At 42.8% G+C, this 23,995-nt stretch overlaps 1 protein-coding gene across 2 annotated transcripts in view; it reads right to left on the bottom strand.

Moving 5' to 3' along the window:
• sgcd (sarcoglycan, delta (dystrophin-associated glycoprotein)) overlaps positions 1-23,995 on the bottom strand; it is a 431,268-nt gene that overhangs the window by 177,323 nt on the left and 229,950 nt on the right. Inside the window, exon 1 of one of the 2 annotated variants that reach the window (XM_085471056.1) lies at positions 19,016-19,426. The exons of the other annotated variant lie outside the window; for it this stretch is intronic. Within the exon in view, the coding sequence (XP_085327182.1) occupies positions 19,016-19,018 (3 nt within the window). The 5' untranslated portion in view covers positions 19,019-19,426. Of the gene's footprint in view, positions 1-19,015; positions 19,427-23,995 lie in introns of those variants that run through there. 2 annotated transcript variants of the gene reach the window in all.

Here is a 23,995-nt window from a genome sequence, read left to right as displayed (position 1 = left end):
TAGTTTTAGAAACTGTTGTTTTAGCCATGCGATACAACAACGTCCTGCAAGTTTGCATTTACCGCACTTTTTATTTTCTTCCCAGGAGCCACACTTGTCATTTTTTTAAAGTGACCTTGAGCAGTTGTTCTCCAGATGTCCTGAAGTTCTTTCAAAGTCTTTGGACATCAGCCCCATCACAAATGGTCTCAGTGCAAGGTTAGCTGTGAAGAAGCCATTTTTAAAGGATGGGAAACAGAGAGAAAAGGCTGAGGTTGGGACTGAAGACAGTGACAACAGGAATCCAAAACTGAACGACATCGATATACATGAAGCCATCATTAAACCACAGTGGACACTCTGTCATGACGCAAATACATTTTAGCTGTTTTCAGATTCTGTTAACTTTATGTCCAGTATAGATTAGAGAATAAAATCCACTGCAGTGCTTCTAAGCTGCACATGCCATCTGTTTTCCAGCCTGACATGCCTCCATTCATTAACAAGTTTGAGGAAAAACTTACAATGTATCAGCTTTCACTGTGTCTCTTGCATGAAAGCACATTTCACTTATTTTTCAAGAGCGCTCTCTGTGAAGAGCACTTTTACCCAAAGTGCTTTAGAGTGATGTGAGCCCTTTGGTTTTTAGCACAAATGGGACCAAATAATGAACCTCCTGAACCTTCAGTGCAGCACGGAGTTAAAAGGCACATAATGGCGAGGCGTAGAGACAGGCAAGCATTCACACCTACGGCCGATTCACCAGGTAACCTGACAGAGTATCCACAGGAAACCCACACAGACCCGGGGAGAGCACGCCGACTCCACACAGAAAGGAGCCGGACTCACCACATCACATTAAAAAGTTTAAGAAGACAACGTAAAGATACATGCAGTAATTAAAACACTGAAACAAAACTTTTTATGAACTTTGCATGGTTTCAATGTCTTAATTACGGTCTACTTGTACCCCTTCATTAAACTTTAATCATTATTAGTTATGAAGTTAATTCAAACTCTTTTAGTTTATACAACCTCACGGACAGGCTGTTTCGATGTTACCCACACTCGACAGGTCTTTGTCTGCTGTTCTTTAATTAGAACACAAGCAGAGTCACTCTGTAACATGACCTCGTTTGTTTTGCAAAACTTAACTGGAGACAGTTTGAAATGATGTCGCTGAGCGAAGCATCGCCGCATCACCGCACTGACCTGTCTGTGCTCTCACAGCAGCACCCACGTCACTGCTTTGTTTATTTAATATGAAAAGAAGTGCACCTTAGCAATAAATATGATGTAAAAATCTTATACGGCTCAGCATTTACAGCTTTGCTTTTTCAAACCTCGATCTTTGATGGTCTTTGCTTTCACTTTAGTTTCCTACAGTGGAGAGTGCTAATAGGGGAGCATCGCTTTGAGCCATGTCATGTTGAGGATAAAATCATAAATCATATTAAAACAATATAATTCATCCTAAATCGACAAGATTGAGTTAAATTCAAGTTAATCTAAAATAATGTTGCTAATTAGCTAAAAGTGCAACTAATCTGCTTAAATACTTTTAGTGTTTAGGTTTACAGCGCTGGACAAAGAAGGGTAAATATCAAAACCTCGAACAGTGGAGGGATCACAGAGGGATCCTCAGAGCTAAAACGGACAACGGTCAGATGCTGGAGTTGCTCTGCAGAGATTTTACCGAATCCTAAAGTTTTGGTTTGTTTTCCACCGCTGAATGAAACCAGGGGGAGGGTTATGTGACCTTTGACAAAGGCAGGGTAAGTGAGTGTGAGGGTTTGTCTCGACAGATCTCGACAGCGGCTGAGTGGAAGAGGATTTAGTCAGTCTATTAACGAGCACAGACTGGCTGTCGAGTTGAACTAAACCCTGCGTGCATGTGCTCCACATCCTCTCCAAAGCCGCCTCTGGGGTGACTGTGGCTTTTTTTCCTCCAACACTGTTGTTACTTTTGAAATATATTTGTTAATTTTTATATGCACGGTTAAAAATGATAACCTTAGAAGTTATAAAACTCAAGAAGTTAAACTGTCAGGATTAAGAAGCTGTTTTTGAGCATCATCAACACATGAGCAGCATCCAGCTGGTGTGCAGTAGCAGAAGAAACTCAGCATGGAGAGAACATGCAAACTTCCCACTCAACTCAGTCGGTTCATGAAATGTCAGAACATCTATTGATTTTTAGTTCTTCACATGAAATCCATCTTGAAGAAGATTTTGCATAAAATAACGCTGATCGCATCTCGTGAACATGTGCTTTGCCAACTGATTGCACGGCTCGGTACACCGGCCTGATGAGGAAAAGCTGGAATGTGGAGTCCAGGCTGTCGGTCTGGTGACTCAAACAGGCTCTTCTCCACACAGTCCTCATTTGGCAGCTAGCCACAAAGTGAACAGCCACTTACTGCTAAAGAGACAGCTGTCCCAAAACGTCGGCTGCATCCTTCGGAGGCTGCATTTGAAGGCCGCATTTGAAGGCCGATTACGTCACAGCCAGGCGACGAAGCCTGTCCCAATTCGTCGACTCCTTCAAATGCGTCCTTCATTTCCCCGAATTTGAAGGATGGGTTGGGTGTGTCCTTCGTGGCCCACCATAGCCCAGAATTCATAGCGCGGCCCAGCCAAATTTCAGTTTCCAACAATGGCGGCTGCTACTAAGTTTTAAAATTACTCTTATTAATCTTTCTGGGTCACAAAATAAACTTTTAAGATATTTTCAGGAGAGAATGTAGCTGTGCAAACTTCAAATATCTGCTTAGTTTATCAAGACATCGCATATTTGCAAAAGTGCGCCGACGTTTTCAGAAACGTCTGTTACCCACCCGCTCGATAGCTAGCCGGGGGTCACTCGAGCCGGCAAGAGCAGCGGACTCCCGGCTTCATCATTTTCAGACCCCTGCTGTCTTTCGCTACTCAGGTTAAACGTGATATATAAGTCACTTAAAAATTTAATTATTTGGCTTTTTTCTGTGTTTTATTTGTTCCAGAGTAAATCAGTTTGGCTGAGATCAAAGTTATTAGATTATTAGATTAAGTAAAACTTTATTAATCCATCGGGTGGGTTCCTCCGGGGTTTTCACACAGCTGAACACGTAGACCACGAAGGCCGGGTCCTCCGAAGGATGCAGCCAACGTTTTGGGACACAGCTACAGTGAAAGTGGACAGTAGATCCTCGGTTTCTTAACATAAAACTCATCGTTCCAGCCAGGAGCAGCACTAAAGTGATCCACTTAAACTGATTTCTAGTTTTAGTGTCGTTTTCTTACTCTGAGTTATCAATTCTGTCCCTAGTTAGCTAACATAAACTAATGCAAGTCTATTAGCTGCAACCAACCAACCACATGACGTCATGTTCCATACTGACAGAAGATGGCGCTAAACACGTTTTTAAACTGTAACTTTGAGCAGTGATTTGTTGAGAGCAGAGCTCAGTGCTGTAAATTAGCTTTTAAGTCTTTAGTGTTTCATGTCCTCTTTAAAGAGGAAAGAACATATTACATGGAGGCGGGAGGAATCGATAATGGAGCAAATTATCTCACTGGTCACATCTGAGGTAAACACCAAACACAGGAACCTCTTGCCTTATACTCTGTGGCTGCAGTGCAAACCGCTGATCCACCGTGCTTGCTTCATTCATTACACCATCTCAGTTTGTTTCATGACAAACTAGGATTTAGTCCCTAAATGTATCAGTCAGAGAAGATCTATCACGGGCTCACCATTCATAGAAACACACAACAATGAAGCATGTGGACGTGACTCAAAGGAACACCGCTTCTCTCCACAAAGGGGTCAGTTTGAGTGTGCTATAGTGGGGTGACCCGGTAAAAACAACAAGTGGGAAACTCTGGAAATAAGTTGCCCAGATGTTACTGAAGAGCAGAAATCACACTGAGAATACAGCCCAGATGTGACAGATTCACATCAGTATTTTGTGAAACTGGAAAATGTCAGACGCTGACACGTCTCACTCTGCAGGACTCAAATGACATATTTCTGATTTTTGTTCCCCCTCTGCCGTTACATCATAATTACTAATTAGTTAATTCTTAATGCCTTGGTAAACACCAACAGGCCATTTTCGAGTATATTTAATTATAGTGAGGTCACTGATTTAGCATATTACACATGCAGCCCGTCAGGATTTTCATGTATTATACAATCTTATTCTTCTAAACCTCTTTGCATTCATTTCCTGTGCCGTCACAAGCTGACTGATGGCGGTTTTGACTTCTCTGCACTTCAAAGATGGTTTCCGGTAAACATCTGTGGTATTTACTGCACTCTGCGCTCATCTACAGCATCATCATTATAGGTGCTCGCCGCGGTTGTCCATCTTCTCTGATGCGGACCGAGCATTCATTTGTATGCACACTGCTGCGTTGTTTGGGTGTCTGGGACTATTTAGAACAACAATTTCTTTGGTAAGTGCCAATCGGTCATGCTGTACTCTCTCAGGGACGTGACAGAGTTTAAAAAAAAGAAGTCAGCAATAGGTATGCACACACAGAAGAACAGAAACAAGGGAGACAAAAGTGGAAAAGACAAGAGACAGACAAAGCAGGAGAAGCTAAAATACCTCTCAGGAAAAAAAACATTGAAAAACATCAAAGGAATGGAGAAGAGATGAGAGAGCGAGGAAGCATGAAGGGAGACAGAGAGAAAGAAAAGGGAGAAGCAAAGAGATCACAACCTTCACAGCAAAGGTGAAAACTAAAGACAGTTAAAGGTTATAGAACAACAAAGATTACAGAAAGAGAACGGACGTTTTGTACAGTTATGCACCGTTCTTTGGAAATACAGCTGAAATACTGACGCCTTTGAGAATAAAAACAGCAAACTAAAGTTCACCATTTATAAGATTTGTAATGGTTATTTCACTAATTGTATGTTCAAGCTTTGATAGCAGCAGACGTATGATGTTGTTTCCAGTTTTTGTGACCGGGAACAGCGTTAGAGTTAGTTTACAATGTAACGATTAATCATGTCAGAGCTCTCATCTTCAAGGTGGTGCAGATCAGCTGGTCTGCTGGACTCCCAGTGCAAAGATTAAAAAACACAGACGCATACGATGAGAATAGGGGTTATTTGATTAAAATCGATTCTAGCGTGAATAATATCGATTCATTAAAATCCTGAATCGCTTTTTAAACATAAATTAATTTTGTACGAAACACCAGAATCTCAGGCTAAACCTCACAAAATTTCGACAACCACCAAACAGCTAAAAACGTCAACTGCAGCAGGATTCTGCACAAAGACGTAAACACAGAGCGCGGCCGCAGACGTATCAGGATCAGTGAGACGTCAGCTTTCTCACCTGACTAAACGGACACGCCGTCGGGCTGAAAGCCGACAGCTCACTGATTCTGATGCGTCGGCGGGTCTGCGCTCTGTGTTTACGCCTTTTTTTGCGCTGATTCTGAAGCTGCAGGTTTTGTCTCTCTCCAACCAAATTTGACTGAACCAGCAGCAAAAGAAGATCCAAACTACGCTTCATGTTTCACTTCACATAAACATCGTCATGAATTCCCTCTGACCTTTAAATCACACTTCATGCACAGCTCTCTCTCTGTACTTCAAGACCAGTTTCCCATCTAAAAATCTGTTTTCTGCATTGTTCGCTTGCTTATTACGCACCAGTCTACCATCATGTACGGCGCTGCCGGCCGCTGTGTTTGTTTGTTTGTTTTTTAATTTAACTGACGTTCGACAAGAAAGCCTCATTTCCGCTGTTACTGACGAAATGTAAACTTTTTAAAATTACGGGAAATTTCAAAACGCTCAGCTGTGTCTCTAATTAAACCTCTGTAACTTTGCTCTGCTTCACTTCAGCAGCATCAGGTAATGTTTATATGTTGATTCATGGTTTTCTTCTCTTCTTGTTCTACTGCAGAATATTTAAAGCTATCTGCTATAAAAAGCCAGGAAAATCTCCTTCATGTTTTTTTTATGTTTTATGCTCTGTTACTTTGACACAAAGGCATCTGCTGTGATCCTTACACCTCTGATGAAGTCTCACAAGTGTCAGCTTTCTTTTTATACATATAAAAATATGGATATGTACTGATAAATGATTGGAATTATAATATTTCTGACTGTATGAGGCAAAATTTCCCTGATTCAAATCAATTCGATTGAATCGAATCCAATCGTGAATCGGAGTCGAATCGATACTAGAAATCAGTGACGATACCCGGCCGTAGGTGAGAAACTGAAGGCATGAGGATGAGTAGATGTGGATGTGTGGGACAGAGTGGGAAAATAAAAAGATGTATGTACTGTATGATAATGCAAAGCTTATGTCCTACACTTTATGGTGCAGTAAGAAACTAGAGTGTAGTCGCAGCCTGCAACATTTTTTCAAGTCTATTTAATATGATATAGTATGAAAATTAGAAACAGTATAAGTGGCCTCTCATGTCACTCTTGGTTGTTTTTAAAGCCCTATACATACTGTTTCAATAGCGATGTTCATATCTAGCTTCAAACAATGGGATCAGCATTTATAAGAATAATAAATATGATAATATGAGCAAAAAGTCGCTGACCTGTTGTATCTTGTGTTTACAAAGTGTAACCAGTTGGAAAAATCCCAGCGTAAAAGCAGAGGAGCTAAAAATGCCTTTTTCCAGACACAGGATGAACTGAGACGCTGCACCGAGGATCAGTATGATGAAGGAATATTTTACACAGTGAATCATGCAAAATTACTCCAGTCGAGTCTACGAATAAAAATATGCAGTAAGAAATGAGCATAATGGCTCCCCTTTTAAACTTAAAGTCAAAGTTAGTGCTTTTTTCTGCTTCTGGTTTCCCCAGGCGGTGTTTCCATGCTTCGCTGCAGCAGAGGGATACTTCCTAGTAGTATCATGCAGATCTATTGCTGGGCCAGAACACATTACATCGTGAAGAGAAAGTCACCTACCAGGAGCTGCTGGGTTTCATCATTTTTTCGGACAGATCAAATTCTGCACAGTCGTCTTTCAGCAGAAGAGTTTTTTTTTTTTTGTTGCGTGTACGCACAGCAGAATAAGTTACCAAGAACTTAGCATACACATATCACGACCTCTGCTTTTAAACCCCGCAGGTACAGACAGATTAGAGGCTTCACAAGCAGGGACTGCACATCACCTGTGTGAGAGCACAAACTACTCCCCAAACCCCACTTGTTTGCTACTAATTGGGTCTAAAATATGACAAACATATTGCTAATTATCGTAATACTTGAAGTCCCTCATCATGTTAAGTGCCTGTAATCAGCCTCAAAGTCGTGTAAACAGCAAATCAAAGTCAAAATGTGTTAGCGGTTCACTTTAACACGAGTTCTTGCTGAAACTGAGGAGATTCTTCATCGTTAAAACGATGGACTGATCAAAAAGATGTCAACAGAAGCGGGCAGAAGGACAAGGAGCTGTTTTTCTTTGTTTGCATGAAAACAGAACTAATTACTGTGAAGGTGATTATTTTTTTCACTAAGGGCCAGGTTGGCTTTTATCACCTAGTCAAGAAAATCATCAATTTGCAAAAGTCGGGGTATCCTTGTCAAAAATAACATTTGCTTAATGACTGGAAAAATGACCCTGCAAATAGAATTTATAAATCACACGATTCGGGTCAACCTATGATGCGGTAAAGTTTTTCCAGCTGCAGTCATTTATATTTGGCTCTGACGTGGGACATCCCCACGTCTGCACAGGTTGGGAAAGCACAAGGTGGGGATACTACCAGAAGCAACCCCACCCACACAAATGCATATGGAGGTGGGCTGCAAAGCAGCTTGCAGCTCAGCAGTAACTGCCGCTAAATTAAAATACAATACATTTATACTTTTATATTAAAATCCTAACTACAAACTCACTGCACATGAACAGAACTGAAGACAGCACATTTACAATTTTACAGTCACAAGAGCAACATATGTTTAAAAAATGAACAATTTTACCCTTACAGTGGTTTGAACTAGTTTAAATAAAACTATTTATCCTATAATGAATCTGAGATGCTAAGAAGACAAAATTTTCAACAGCATGAAGCTGATGATAACAGCATCGGCTAAAAGTTTAAGCTGGAAATCCAGTCAGTTGGAAACTTTCAGCTCTGGCGAGTCTTTCCCAGCCACGACTTTGGTCGAATAAAGCACTGCAGAAATGCCTTTTTAATAACAATTCCCAGCTGTTAACATCTGAACAAACAGACTGATTGATTGTAGTTGGGCGAGTGACAAAAACACACACGAGGAGTTGATTGCAGTTATTAAACCTCCACAGTCTGAACATATCGCAGCCTTTATTGCGAGGTTTAGAAAGGCCAACTTTAAGTATTATTTTGCTTTGTTAAAAATACGATTTCGATGTTTCAAATTTGTGGTTGCAATCACAGAGCTCACACTGTGCATAATCAGTCCAGTTATAATAAGTCTTATTTCAGAAAATAAACCATTAGATGCTAAAGTTTGAACTAAAGAGAGACAAGTTTTTCGCATTTTATTAATTGACTGATTTCTTTTTTGAGTCGTGGTTTATGTTTGAAAGCAGGAAACTAATTATATGTGTCTCCAAGTTTGGCCAAAGTCTGAGGAAGCCGTAATGAAGTGCAAAGACTGCGAGCTCTGCCAGGCCATCACACTAAATAAATAAAAACCCAGCCTCTTAATTGACCCGCCCGATGGCTGGATCACACTTTGATAGAAGATAAATAAGAGGACGACTGTAATGGATGGACCCTGCAGGTGTCCGGTCGGTTTTACAGACGCAGCTCATTAAACTGATGGAATCGAGGAAGCACGCACATCTCCATGAATATAATTTCAGCCTCTCTGTACATTTTGTTCGCTCGGCGTCTGAAGGTTTAGGTGCTATTTACCCTGCAGCGAAGTGGACACAAACAACGGGCGGGGGGGAGGGGTATAATTTCCATGGAAATGACTTTGCTGTGCAGTGCCAGGCGGATGTGGGAAGACGTTTGCTCCGCTCAGTTTGATTCCTGCTCCAAAGTCCAATCCTCAAATTATCACTCAGTCAGCAAATTCCCCCCTTCTCTGCTCTCAAACCCCACTTTTGTCCCTCTTCTCATTTTCCTCTCAAACCGCCCTGAAGCTCTATCTGTCCATCTGTCTGCAGGAGAGAGGAGACAGTATCAGAGACATTGCATAAGTGCAGACGGGTGTTTCACTGAGTGCCACGATAACTCTGGTTTAAACCAGTAATATCTCATGTAGAACATGTGAGCAGTTCATAAAAGGTGTCCATCAAACTACTGGTGCTCATGCAAGGGGAAAAAACCCATAAAAGCATAAAACATTCAAAACTAGTAAATGGCCTTTATTTGATAGAGTTAAAGAGATACATGAACGTGTATCGGCTTGAGTCGTCTTCTGGGTGTAAAGATAAAAGATAAAAAACACAGAAATTACAGCTTCATGCTCCACAGGTGTGTCACAGTAAGTGCATGCATTATTTCTCACAGCCTCTAGGGGCAGTGGTGAGTACAGCACTGATCTAACCTTTTGAGGCTCCGCCCAGGAACTGCTGAGCCCTCTGATTGGTTAGAAAAGTGTTTTTTAAAACAGTCTGAGATATGTAGACACACACAAAACATCAATAACCATAAAACAGAATCAAAGACACTGGAGTATTAAAAATGCGACACTGTTAGCGATGGATTGACAACACCATCGGTAGGTGAACTCTAGTCAATTATAAAAGCAGTGACCCTACTGTAGGACCAAGGTACTGACTATAAACAACATGAGGGGTCAAAGTGTTCATTAGCACCGGATGTACTGATGGCCTTAAGGACATAAATCCAGTATACCGCCCTTTGTTTGATGCACTTGATTTTGTCCCCGCCCCTGGCATCAAGACTAATAGTTTCAATATCTCACACTCTCAGTGTTAATCACTGTAATGATGTGCTTCTGTGTACTGTTAGGCCATGGGATACCTGCATTCACCCACCGCGTCCCTGAGTCTCCTTTAGTCAGACAGAGCCGACCACCAGAGCATTTGAGTAAGTATGCAGCACAGATGACACCAGTTTTATTCCTAAATACATTTTCAGGATGTTCTCATAATGTTATCTAGTAAATAAATAAATGACCACAGTAAAAACTAACTACAGACCAGTAAGTCCTTAATTGTTTGAGATCTTCTGGAGCTGATTCCCGTGGGTTCAGTAAAAATCTTGTGCACTCAGCTTCATAAGTTTGCTCTCTCTTTGGTTAAACATATCATAGATGTTGTGAGTTTGAAGAAAATACAACATATTCAACTTTTCTAAAGACCTAAAGGAAAAAAATTACTATTGTGAATAAATGTTAGTAGTCAATAAATTAAAACTGCAGACGTGGGAACACAAGCTGGTCTTTAGATTAATGTTGTAATTTCTTTGTTGTTTGCTCCATCATGTCCAACCAGCACGGTGGTAATACGAGCCAGTGGGAGAAGATTTGTGGCAACAATAAAATGCAAAATTCAACTGAATGATTTTTTAAAACAAAGGCTCTGCAAAAAATAGTTTGTTATTGATGAAATAGACTTATCCTTTCCTTTACCATCCCTATCCTGCTGAGAGCTAAATGAGAAGAAGCGTTCTCGTGTCTCTGGACAGCCTGTAGAGCAGAGAGCGGAAGCAGGAGGAAACAACTCTGCAGTCTCGTGTCAAAGAGCAAGGATGTTTTACTCTGCATCGCTTTTCACAACTTTCCAGACTTGAGGTGGTTTTATGGTTGCAAAAAGACCACGAGGCTTACTGCCAGATGGTAAATATAATGTTCTGCTGGGCAGCCATATTGCAAAAAAGCTCAGCTAAACAGTTTCCAGCAGCACTGGGAATTATTCAAATGCATATATCTCCTGTAGTGTGGAAGAAACTGTCACAGTAAAAAAAATTAATGAATGAATGACTCAAGAGTTTTTCAGCTGACTGTATCATGCACGTCTATTGCTGCATGATACAACCAGCTGAAAAACTTCTTAAATTATTATCCCAGGCACCTCATTTCTTTAGCGATCTCTGGATCAGATCGGGCTAAATGCCAACCTCGTGTATTATTTGCATGACAGTCATCTGTTCTCTTCTGCTTATTTAAACTATTGTCGTGGAGAAGCTGGAGTCTATCCCAGCTTCCTGCAGTGAGAGGTGGGTTACACCCTAGACATGTCCCACTCTGTCTCAGGGGTGACACAGGGAGACATACAACCACCCAATTTAAAGCACCAGTTATCCTAACAGGCCTTTGGGCTGCGAGAGGAAGTCAGAGCAGTTGGGAGAACATGCTAACTCCACAGAGAAAGGTCCCAGCCAGACGGAGGATTTGAACCTCTGTGTAACAGTGCTAATGTATATGTTTGGGGATAAAGAGGGTGAAGGGCAAACATTGCTGATTATCAAACTAAGTTTAGTACCTGCTGTTAGCTAGCACACATTAAATGTAACTTAAACTTGAAACTTTTGTGTTTCCCGTTACATTTATTAGTTGCGTAATCACAGTCCTTACAACACTTAAGGCATAAGAAGATCTTTCTTATCCTCTTACGCTCTTAACCAACAGGTCGCTACTTACAGCGTTGCAATAAATAAAATCATATCAGTATATATTAAAAGTATAGACGATTATCTTTGTGAGGAAATCGTGTGTTAGCAAATCTTGTGCCAGTTGGTTTTTTTAAAGCTGTTCTGAGAGTGACTGAGGAGCTGAATGCACCAAACAGCTGATGTAAATTCATGTCTGCGTAAGCAAGATGTCAATCAGCATCGCGACAATGTGACAACAAGCTGCAGTTTTGTGACAGTTTCCCTGTTTTTGTGCAGCTGCAGACACACAGACAGAAATAAAAGTCTCTCATTTTCATTGGAGGCAACATGTTGCTCTTATTGTGTTTGTTTAGCTGGAATATAAATGCTAAAAGTGCACACAGTGATTGTGTAATTTAACCCCAAGCTAGCAACTCTGTTTACCTGCTCTGCCTTTGCCTGATTCCTTCTCTTTCCTTTCTGTGGTCCTGTCTTCTTTAACTTTACTCAAATCTGTTTTCCTCCTTCTTCTTCATAATAATAATAATAATAATGGATTGCATTTTTAAAGCGCTTTTCGAGACCCTCAAAGCGCTTTACAATTCCACTATTCATTCACTCTCACACACTGGTGGAGGCAGCTACAGGTGTAGCCACAGCTGCCCTGGGGCAGACTGACAGAAGCGAGGCTGCCATATCGCGCCATCACCAGTAGGCGGAAGGAGTAAAGTGTCTTGCCCAAGGACACAACTACCGAGACTGTCTGAGCCGGGGATCGAACTGGAAACCTTCTGATTACACGACAAACTGCCAACTCTTGAGCCACGATCACGATCTTACTTGGTAGTGTTCGCTCTTACACCCTCAAAAGTGCACGTTCAGAAGTTAAAGCTTTACAAAGGCAACGGGAATTTGGAGGGAAATGTTCAGCACCTTCATAATAGCTGAGTTGAGTGGTCTCCCACCTGTTCAGTGCAGTGAAAGCTCTACAGCAGAGCTTGGTGGTTTGATGCTAAATGCTGATCAAGGCTGAGAGCAAAGCTGGTCTTTCGAAGCATGGGTCTTATTGTATCTGCAGAACTGCGCCTGTTGGGGAGGATGAAACCTTGGAAAACAAGCTAACAGCAAACAGCTGACAGCTCGCAGTGGCTCCTCCGAAAGACCATGTTGACTTTAGTAAGTCAGCGGGTGGAAACACTGCCAGGGTTACGGAGCCATTACGATGCCTAATATTAAGCGGTGTTAAAAACCTGCATTACAGCAGCCATGGATGAAAGTTACAACCGTGCCTGGAGCTGCTAGCTGAAGTTTTTGTTAAACCAAGGACTTTAGCATCTTTGAAACAAGGCTCACGGTTACTTTGATTCATTTATTTTATTCTGCATTAATGACATGCCTAAGGCCTGCCTTTTTTCTTTTTGTATAAATATTATCAAGTGTCTGCGGCCGTGCTAACAAATCTGTGAGTCTTTACTCGAGCTAAATGATAATGCCACAGCACCAGTCCTTTGGCAAAAACAAACATGGTGAGCTAGATCACTTTTGGAAGCTGACCTCATTTATTTCATGACTTTTTTGGTGATGTTGGAAGAAATCTGGTCTGATGGTATGTAATGACCTGACCCACAGGCCTGAGGACTTAGTGAGGAGACAGTTGTCTCCTGGCTGAGTAGCAGTCAAACTTGGAAACGTGTTTTTGCAAACAAAGTAACAAAATAAAAATGTCCATAACCACTGAAGCCAACACATTTTAAAAAACGGCAACTTTTACTTTGAAAAAGGAGAATGGTCACCATCTCCGGCGTGTGCTGCACTCTTCACAGTTTCCTTACTGTTTATTAAGTTTGCAGACAAGTGGGCGTCAACTGCAGGCAGCCGCAGCAATCTGCTAGTGACCAAAGCAACCGCAAGTTGTTTCTGAAACCAACCTAACACCCTAGTGACTGTTGGTTGATTGCCAGCGACCATCGATAGTAAAAAGCATGGATGTAGCTTCCTGGTAGGAAAAATGAGGATTGTGGAAGTCCCATAAGTCTGCACTTCCACAATCAGAAACTGTACAGATGACCACCAGATGGCGATAGCTGTGATTGTAAAAAGACTTCCAGTCTCGTATAGGAAACAGATTCCTGCTGAGATTATGGTCTCAGTCACTCATTGTGGGTCATTAGAATAAAAAATTACCAAAACGCATGTTTCAATATTGAGGATAAAAGTCATTCGCTAATGGACGTGCGATTTCACAGTCAGCCCCGCCCCTCCTTGTCACATCTGTTTATTTGCAACCCAGCGACAGTGAAAATGTTCATCTCGAGGCTTCAAAAAGCTTCACAAGCCAGCGAGTGATGTCACAGTAGCTACATCCATCTATGCTAGCAACCTCCACCAACCACTCCCAAACCGGTTGGGGAATTCCAGTGATTACCGGGCAGTACCATGTGGCGTTTACACCTGTGTGACTGGGGCCCGAAGTCAGAATCAGAATATGTGACAGATTAATTTCATACATTACAATGTGAATGGTTAAAGGATTCTTCTCAAAGGTTAGCATAAACACTGTGTGCAGATATTATGATGCTGTGTCTGCATGAGTGCAGTGTGGTTGTACTTGTCTTTGGCAACAGGCAGCTGCAGACAGCTGAGAGCAGACAGTAACGAGTACATGAAGAGACAGAGAGTCGACTGGGGGTTGGGAAGTGTGGGGATATCTGGAGCCGTGACTCTGTTCCTGTGGATCGACAGCTGCGATGTGTCCTGAAACAGTCGACTGTGTTACATGTCAGAGTCGCAGTGGGATGCAGAAGTTTCCTGGTGGAGTGCAAACATAATCGATGTATAAATAGTGGAAGGCAAAAATAGACGGAAAGAGCTGCTGGCTGCACGTAAGCCTGAAAACAAAAACATCATATTTCGATCCTCGGGTAAACTCTCCTGTCAGTGATGTTGTTAAATCACAAAACTGCTTCAACAACACTTTTATGGCAGTAATATCAACTTTCAAAAATCATACCAAGTTTCTAATAAACTGCAGCAACTGAGAAGCAGTCGTGAACTGCCTCCCATTCAAACATCGCAGCAGCAAGAAGGAATGTTTTACTGTCACCTCTGAGTTTTAAACTGCTGGATTTGACCTTTAGATGCAGCACGTAGTCATCAAAACTGATTAGTGTAATGGATAAATTAACAGTTCTTTTCTTATATAAATCAATATATTTCTGTAGATGTTAGACATTATCAAGCATGAAGTGTATGCGTACACACACACGCACACACACTAATTAGTGCACCAGAACAGAAGCAGAGACTTCTTGCATGGTCTGTGCTGCACAGCAAACCACATTGTTTCAAATAATTCTCTTAAAAATGCTTCAAAAGGCACAAATACCACAAACATAGTAAGAGGCCAATTTCAGTGGCCCCAATTACCAAAGCTAAAGGCTAGCAAAGAGCACTTGGCTACAGCTCGCTGTGTCAGGATACCTGTGAGTGAAAGCCACGCCCCCTTTCTTTAACCCTTACCAGTATTCAAAATAAAATTCAACTCCTGTGCAGCTGAAGGAAGAATCTCTCCACAGAGGCCTAAAGAGTTTTTTCCACTTAGGCTGTAACGTGTTAATACTGTTATTTCCATATTTTAACACAGGGCTCTATGGGCCGACTTGCTGTGTAGAAGTGAATACATTGGTTTGTGTATTCCTGAGACGTAGCTTCCCTCAGTTTCCTGCAGGTTCCCTGAGTGGCACACCTTAGAAAGCATCACCTAATCACCATGGACAAAAGTATTAGGCCACACCTCTTAATCTTTGACTTTAGGTGAATTATTCAGTGCCGTTGCCACTAGCATGTAAAATCAAGTCCCAGCAAAGCGGTCTGTCTTTACAGGCATTTGTGAAAAAGTCGGCCGAGAGTGGTAATATTGCAGGAGCCAATATTGCAACAAGTAAGACTGTGGAATTTCTTCCCTTCTAGATATTCTGTGATCAACTGTAAGTGTTGTTATTGCTAAGTGGAAGCATTTAGGAAACACAGCACCTCAGCTGTGAAGTGGCAGACCACCTAAAATTAGAGGGGTCGCTGAGTGCAGAGGCGCCAGTATCCAACTCTGTGCTGACTTAATAACTGCAGAGCTCCAAACCTCCTCTGGCATTAAAATCAGCATGAAAAGCGTGAGCCGGGAGTTTCATGGCACAGCTGTGAATGTATAAATATACAATGTTCAGACTCGTGCTTAGTTTGGCAGCTCCTGTGCTAACTGTTCTCTCTTTGTGCTCTGGATTTCCTATTTGTGTCAGTCGGCCTCCAGGAAGCCCCTGGAGGCCCCTGGAAGCCTACGTCAACTGGACAAAGCTCCTCTACCGACAAGTCACCAGCGTGGTCAGAAGCCCAGTGGGAACATCGCCGCCCTTTAACATCAATGTGGGCGTCCACCAAGGCTCGGCACTCTCCCCGCTGCTCTTCATCCTTTGCATGGACACTGCGACGGCGGATCTCCAGTCACCCCATCCCTGGACACTTCTCTACGCCGACGATGTCTTCCTGGCCGATGAATCGCGAATAGAACTGCAATACCAAACGCAGCAGTGGAAGACTCGCCTAGCTGACTTCGGCCTGAGGCTCAACACCAACAAGACCGAATACTTAGAGGCTGGCCCCCAGACCGACGGCACGATCAGCGTCGATGGAGAAGATCTGGCGAAAGTACCTCATTTCAAATACCTCGGATCGATGATCAGCAATGACGGCGATATCCTACTAGATGTACGAGCCAGGATCAACGCAGCGTGGATGAAATGGCGCCAAGTCACCGCAAAGCACGAACAAGCCCTTCACACGATGGAAATGCGGATGCTGCGATGGTGCCTAGGCCTAACACGATGGGACCACGTCATGAACACCGACATTAGAAAGAGGATGGGAATCGCGCCAATCACAGATAAGATGCAAGAAGCGAGGCTGCGGTGGTACGGACATGTGGTACGGAGCGATGAGAACTCAGTGGTGAGAACAGCACTGCGGCTCAGCCCCCAAGGACGTCGACCTAGAGGCAGACCAAAGCGGAGATGGATGGACCGAATCAAGGACGACGTGAAGAAGATCGAAGCCGATCTGACCGACGCCCTTGACCGACCCAAGTGGAGACGACTTTGCAGAAAAGCGGACCCTGCAACCGAGCGGGAAAAACGCTAGGAGGAAGAAGGCCTCCAGGAAGCCCCGCCTGTTGTTTTTTATTCGTCGAGTCGCACAACCTTCCTTCCTACTCTGGCTAGGTGACAGTGGAGCAGCCAGTGCAAACCACATTTCAATAAGTGTAAACTTGTGTTGCCAGACTTATGTTTCACCGTGCATGCAGAAGTCTGTAGAAAATCTCACTCTCAGCACAAATATTGGGATGAGAACTTTACATATCCTGATACAGCAAATTTAAATATTGAAAAGTCATCATTTTTCTGTCTCGATATTACCGGCTTCTCATAAGTGTAATTGTAAAAATATCTTTCTTTAAGTCTAACAGCATTCAGCAGAGCAGGTATGTTCACGTACAGCAGGGCAGAAGCAATGTACTGTATCCAACCATATTTTGGGCAATAACTGAGTGCAGGGACAGAACTTTATGCTGCATGGAAGTCAACACCATCCCCAACATCCCCAAAGCAACAGCTTTACAACCACGAGCCCAAAACAAACATCCTCAGGCTCCACAAATAGAAGACCCTCGGGTCTCCTGGTCAAGGCCAGAACCTTGGTCAGTAAACACTAAAAATCTCAGCTGCAACAGAAATGAAACACAACAATGCTACAGCCATTGAGTCACAGCAGGGCTGCCTCTTAAATGAATGTGCCACGCTCGGCAACCTTCGGATAATCATTTTGACATAAATCACAAAAAAGCAACAGGTACGCCCTGAAAATCCACACACACACACACACACACACACACACACACACACACACACACACACACACACACACACACACACACACACACCTGAACCAGCATGCTCTCAGCAAAGTGGTAAAATTCTAAATTACTTTCAGTGGCTGTTTTCAACATTTGAAATCTGGTCAATGTTGAACGATTCGAGCCTGGACGCTGTCCAAAGTGATTCTCTTTCACGTGTAGCACGCAGCACAATCTCACTACTGGAAACACTCTGTTTGGTCTCAGTAACAGAGAGTGTGCAGGAGGAGGCCACATGCTCGCTCGTTGTAAACGCACTGAAAAGACACTACACAGACTTTGTGTCACGGTGAGGTGGAAGATGGTGGAACATTCATCCAAATCATTGAATTCAGGTGTTCCAATCACTTCCAATCAAGCACTTAGACATGCAGATTGCTTCTCCAAACATTTTTCTCCAAACATCCCAGAACAGTTAAAGATTCTATAGCTGCACAGGGTGAGCCGACACGATGTTAAACCCTATGGATTAAGAGTGTGTTATCAGTCAAGCTCATATGTGTGTGAAGACACAAGACAAGTTCAAGACAAGTTCTGAGCTTCAGCGAATGAATGAACACTTTCCTCACTTACTAGCAAGAAAAATCCACTCTGCCTAAATGAAAGTGTCTAAAAGTTTGCTGTCAGAAGTCAAGTTAAAATGGTCCTAATTTGAGGTTAATGTGTTTCAACACTGTTTCATTTGAAGCTCTAAAGTCAGCATTTTAACTTCCCAACAGTAGTGCGTGTGAAGCTGGGCTCAGAAGAACCAAAGCTCCATCTGAGTGCCTGTAATGATTTAAAAACAGACATGACTTTTGCCCACTGAGCTATGTGACGAACAAGACCCTCACTCCCCTCATTCCCCCACCAACACACACGCCCCCGTCACCACAACTGAATCCACACACTCATCCGTCCCAACCAGAGCTGAACCGGAGTCCGTGTTGAAGCATGTGCCTCCTCCTCCTCAGAGACACACAGTAGCCTGCAGTCTGTCCACATCCACCTTCTTCTTACTTATTTATAGCATCTTGTTCCCCAGAGGTCCAAAGTAATTGAAACCAAATGTGTTGCTGACACTGATACAGAGAGGTGGAGGGGGGCAGATCAGCCCACCCACTCACCCGCCTCCTCCTCCTCTGCTTCTCTATACCCAAAGATTATAGACCAGAGGTGAGATTTACAGTCTTGGAAACAACTTTTCTTTCAATTTCATCTAGAAATAGGGGGAAAAAAAGTTTCTTCCAACTTTTCTGTTCACAACAAATAACTGAATTAAATCGTGTCAGTCTCAGGGGCTCTGCATTTATAAAGCAGTTATAATGTTTTGCTTTTTTTCCCAGGCCAGTGAGCACCAAGTGGAAGAAAAAAAAAAGCAGTTTTCTTCCATCTCCCCCCAGGAGAAAGAAGCAAAGTAAAAGGGACTAACTTTAATTTGCTCTCTTTTTTTAAAGCAGGCAGCTTGCAGCAATCAAAGCTCAGTCCACCTCCCCACCCACCAAAGCCACACCGACAACCACAGTCAATGAGCAGACCCAACAAGGCAGTGAAAGCAAACTTACCATGCTTCCTTCCCCCCCTTCTTGTTTGTTATTCCTCTCTTTAGTCCAACTCTTTCCTCCTGGGCTCCTGTTGAGCTCTGCTTCAAGTCGAGGTGTGTCAAGCAGATAAAAATGGAATGGAGCTGCTGCTAAGAAGCTGCATGAGGCCTTCACTGACCAAGTCAGACAGCCACCCCTCTTTCTTTCTGTCCCCTCCCTGCTGCCTTGCTCACTTGTCAGCTTTTCCAATAACAAACCAATGCCCGCCTCTTTTGGCCGAGTCCCCGAGCTGTGAGCCGCTTCCTGAATGCGTGGTGGACTCCCGTGACCCAGCTGTCTCCCTCTTTTCTTTCTTTTACTTTTTTTTTTGCAGCTGCTGCTCTGCTGTGGAGAGTCCTGTTACTCCAGCCCTCTGTCTGTGAGCTGCAGCCCTGCCTTCTTGCCTTCCAGATTTAGAAACAGAGACACATGTGGGTATGAAGTTTAAAGAGGCGGGGCTTGCCTGAGAGTGTTGTGTTGTCATGACGACCCCTCCTTGTCTACATCTAGAGTTCTGCCCCTGTTGTGTTTTATGAGCAAATACATGGAGCGAGTTGGGATTTTCTGTGTCTGCAGTCTGCACACTTTCACTTTTCCACCAGTCATTAGAATAAGAATCAACTTAGTAAGTATATTTATATGCATTTATAGAATCTGCAGGCAGGGAACAAAATGCCATGCACTGGACCACCCAGACTGGACCACCCAGAGATCAACCTCTGTCAAACTGTTCATGTGAGGACTCGAACAGAGGACTCGGAACTCTAACGTATCAGCTTTCATCTGGTAACAATTTAACTTTTAGTTACGCTTAAAAAAAAAGATCAAGTTTCGTAAACAATGAACAATACACGGAGCAGGAAGTGTTGGTCTGGATATCTGCACAGGAAGCCAGAAGAGGTTTCTCAGATTTCTTACACACTAACACACTTCTGTTCTAGCCTAAGGTAACTGCAGATATTTGATCCATTTATTTAATTAGTCTAATTAATTAAGTGCTTATTATAATTTTTCTGTTATTATGTACTTTATCTACAATTAGAAGGTAAAGTAAGTGTCAGAAAAATGTGAAAAACACCCAGCACTCCACCCTAGAGCACAATAATCCCTTTTCCAAAGTACCGAATGAATTATTGTATTATTACACAGAACTACATCCATGCATCCACCCAAACTGCTTTCTTATCTGATTGCTAGGACACTGGAATACAGCCCAGCTGACACCAAGCTATAGGTGGGTCACCACCAGTGTACTTTACACTAAAGGAAGACGCCCGAGTACTTGGAGAAAACCTGAGACAGACAGGACTGAGCCGACCAGCAGCCTCAGTGGATCTTGACTGAATATAATAGATATATAAAAGATAGCTTGTAGGTCTAAAACTAATAAGCCTGTATGGTCAGGAGAAAGCCATTCGTTCTAATGAAAAACAGGGAAGGCCTCAGGAGGACATAGAAATCTATCCAAAGATGGCGACCTTAATCTATGACCTCAGCTTTGATGACCTGATGAGTTCTTGGTCTCATTTATTAGTTTCAGGTCTTATTCAGTAAAACATTATGGATTTTTTTTTAAATTACAGTCCTCATTAGAATAAAAATGGAAAGTAAAACAGTTAAAAGTTGTTAAACTTTATAACTCACAAGTAGTTAAACTAAAAGTGTTCAGCGTCCCTTGGTTTCTCAGTCGGATCTGCACTCGTGTCCAGTTCCATAACACCAGGATGGTGATGGTGAAATGCTCAGCTTGAGGCCAGGTCATGTGACTCACACAGGATGTCAGAACAAGGCGCTGGACAAAACCATAATTGTGCACGGTTCTTTTCTTTCTTTATTTGGTTCAAATTAACTCCATTTTGCAAATTTACATTTTTCTACTGGAGTCTCCAGTGTCATGTCAGATGTCGGTGGGCCAAAAATAAACTTGCTATTAGTTGAAGTTTCAAAATCCAATCAATTACAGCCTGAGTCACTGCTGCTAATTGGTGAGTCACACTCACTGACAGAGTTCTAAAAATGTGGAAAGATTTTGAAGCAAAATTGTAAAAAAAGCTCAAACTGACACAAGCTAAGCTAAAAAGACAGAGCCAAAAAGTGGAGGGGCAAACAGCCCCTTGACCCCCTGATTTCCAGCACTCTTGGCTGTGAGGCAAATTGTCCCATCTGCAGAACTCTTCACCACAGATTCATTTGCAGCAGTAACACATTCTGCGACCCTTAGCGGCCCTTTTGCCTGCTGTCTCATTGCATCTCCTTCAGATTGAACTCTGTCTCATGTTGCACAGCAGTGCTACAGGCGTGCGCACTGCGCTGCAGTGTGACACTGAGTGTGACAGCAGGTCAGAACGTGCTGCTTGTGCTGCTGTTCCATTTTACTCAGACATATTTGTGATAGTTGTAACATCAGGAATGAATTGAAAATTAATTTTGCAGCAAGATAACAAGCCCAAGGGTCATAATGAACTTCCCATGACAGACATACGGTCCACGCTCATCTCAACATCATCTCACATCAGACTGTGTTAGGAGACAGAGACAGAAGACACAGAGAAAGTTGAAATCCACTTTACAACCGTGGCGAGTGTTTCTGGGAGAAGCACTCCAGTTTCAGAGGCAAAGGGAGGTCACGATAAGCACTGGTGTAGTGCAAATTTTCCATATTTTGTTCTCTCTCTGTGAAGCTAATAATATTTTTGGCACTGCCTTTTGGTGGGTGTAGCTTCTGCACACTTCACTTTATGAGCCTGTTTGTTGTAGTTACTCATGTGCATTCATATTCTTTTCCCTTTTATTTTGGATTGAAACATCACAGCTGCCCAAGTTTCAGCGACTCGAGACCGAGAGGGGAGCGTGCGCGCGCAAGACTCACCATGTGAGTTCAAGAGCGAGCGATTTACAGAATGCAAATTCCTCTCCTCCACTTTAATGTTCTGTGGCCTGACAGCGAGGGAGGAAAAAGCCTCACAAAGCTTCTCCTACAAAGCTCCACTTTCTTTTCGCCCCTCGTCCTCCCTCTTCTCGCAGCCACACTGATCCCATTCTCTTTGCCTGCTTGTTTGTGGTGAGACTGATTTTGTAGGTTGGGGGAATACTTCATGCTTTGATGTTACATCCAGGAGCTTCACAGTACTGCGCCTTTGATAAGAAAATGCAAGGTGCTTTTATTATTAAAAGAGGTTAAAAATCCTTTTATATGCCCATGAAGAAGGTTAAGCTCCAAATACATCCGCACTCCAAATTCACATTTGTAAGCCTGGTAATTTCTACATTTCTCATTCTGATATCTATATATATATATATATATTTGTCTTTTCCCCTTTAATTCTCACATAAGCCACGGCGAGAACGCAGCCACCCTCTCTTAGAAGCGCTGCCTAGAAAGAAAAGAATAATAGCGATCATTGTCTAACAGGCAAGACAAGTCCAGAATCTTAAGTGGGCAGCTGGGATGAAGGCTGCAGAAAGCAGGGGAACCTCACTATTGTCCCTTGGCTGCTGCCGGAGCTCCACTTGATGATGTATTAATCAATAAATAAAATGGGAAATCCCTAATAGGCTTGTGGTGAGGAGAGGAGGAACACAGTGAAGCTCCGTCTAATAATGAAGATGCAGCGTAGGCAAAGCCGCAGGGGAGGCGAGGATCTCATACACAGACAGATTGTTAAAGAAGAGTTTAAAAGAGGCGATGGTGGAGATACCGGAGCGATAGATGGAGTCGGTACATGCTGCAGAGCTGATGTGGAAGCAGAGAAGAAGATGAAGTCTTTCAGATAAATGTCAGTGGGCGGAGCTGAAGTCTGAGTCCAAAAAAGGATGAAAGCATATGAAGCCAATTTTCAGCTAGACTAGATTATTCATCATGTCTAAGATGGCATCAAATCCTCTTGAAAAGTGTTGTTGGTAAATTTTCATAGTTGTGTAGAAAATACACACTTTTCAGGAGACTTGAACTTCTTGCGGATTCACACTCGGCACGCTGGCAGCAGTTTATAAAATTATTCCTCTCATCACCTCCCTCTGAGTGCATGTGAAGGACCAGTGTAGTAATTATTCTCAACTTTAACGGCTCACGCACTCCTTCGGCTTCTTTCAGACGAAGCGTGGGAGGAAGTGCGCATAGGCAGGAGGACATGAGCCCTGTACGCTGCCCTTTTACCTCTGTCTTAATATATCAGAAACACAACATTTCAGCCTGTAGACATTCAATAGGCAAACCTTCATCAGGAGTGTGCAGGAGTCTTTTACGTGTAATTACTCAAATTCACTGGGCTCATCTATGTTAGCTTGTTTGGACTCTTGAAATTGAGATCTCGAGGTTTTTATCCTGATATAATGAAACTGTGTTACTTGATCCAGTTCAAGACACTAGAACCTGGGTCTGGAAAGCACGACAACAAGCTCTCTATAGCTACAGCAGTGTTTTTATCGGAGCATACCGTGAAAAGTTCAACTACTCAAAGCCAGATTAGTCAGGAACAAAGCGTGCCAGAGTGACGAGGGTGAAGGTGGAAGCCATTTGTGGAAGAAACATGTGAAAAGACCTGCTTATGTGTAGTCACAGCTAATACGCTTTAGTAGGCACAGTGCTGCCGGAGAGCACTGGAGGATAAACTAAATGATCAATAATGTCATAACTGAATTTAGTTTTCTGTTATTTGATTGAAAACATCAATTCCAAGAGGCTGATAGCGAAACCAAAGTTGAAGGGCCACAAACTGCAGTTCCCTTAGATGCCACAAGGGGCTCGCTCCAAAAGGGAGCAAAAAACTGGCAAAAATCTTTGCAGATTCCTCCTTCATAACAGGAGCACAGACTCTCTGCCATGTTCGTGCTATCAGTGCTTTCACAAGGAAACTACAATAATGCAGCGTAAACTCCAATAATCAGACAAACCTCGAACAGGCACTTGGTGTTTGTGGGAAGGAAAAACTCCCTTTTAACAGGAAGAAACCTCCAGCAGAA

The sequence above is a fragment of the Copadichromis virginalis genome, linkage group LG10 (genome assembly GCF_057382275.1).
Source record: "Copadichromis virginalis isolate Kocher_CV1m ecotype Utaka linkage group LG10, C_Virginalis_male_GT1.1, whole genome shotgun sequence".
Classification (NCBI taxonomy): domain Eukaryota; kingdom Metazoa; phylum Chordata; class Actinopteri; order Cichliformes; family Cichlidae; genus Copadichromis; species Copadichromis virginalis.
Note: the sequence above shows the minus strand (reverse complement) of the source record. Positions and strands in the feature narration are given on the sequence as shown.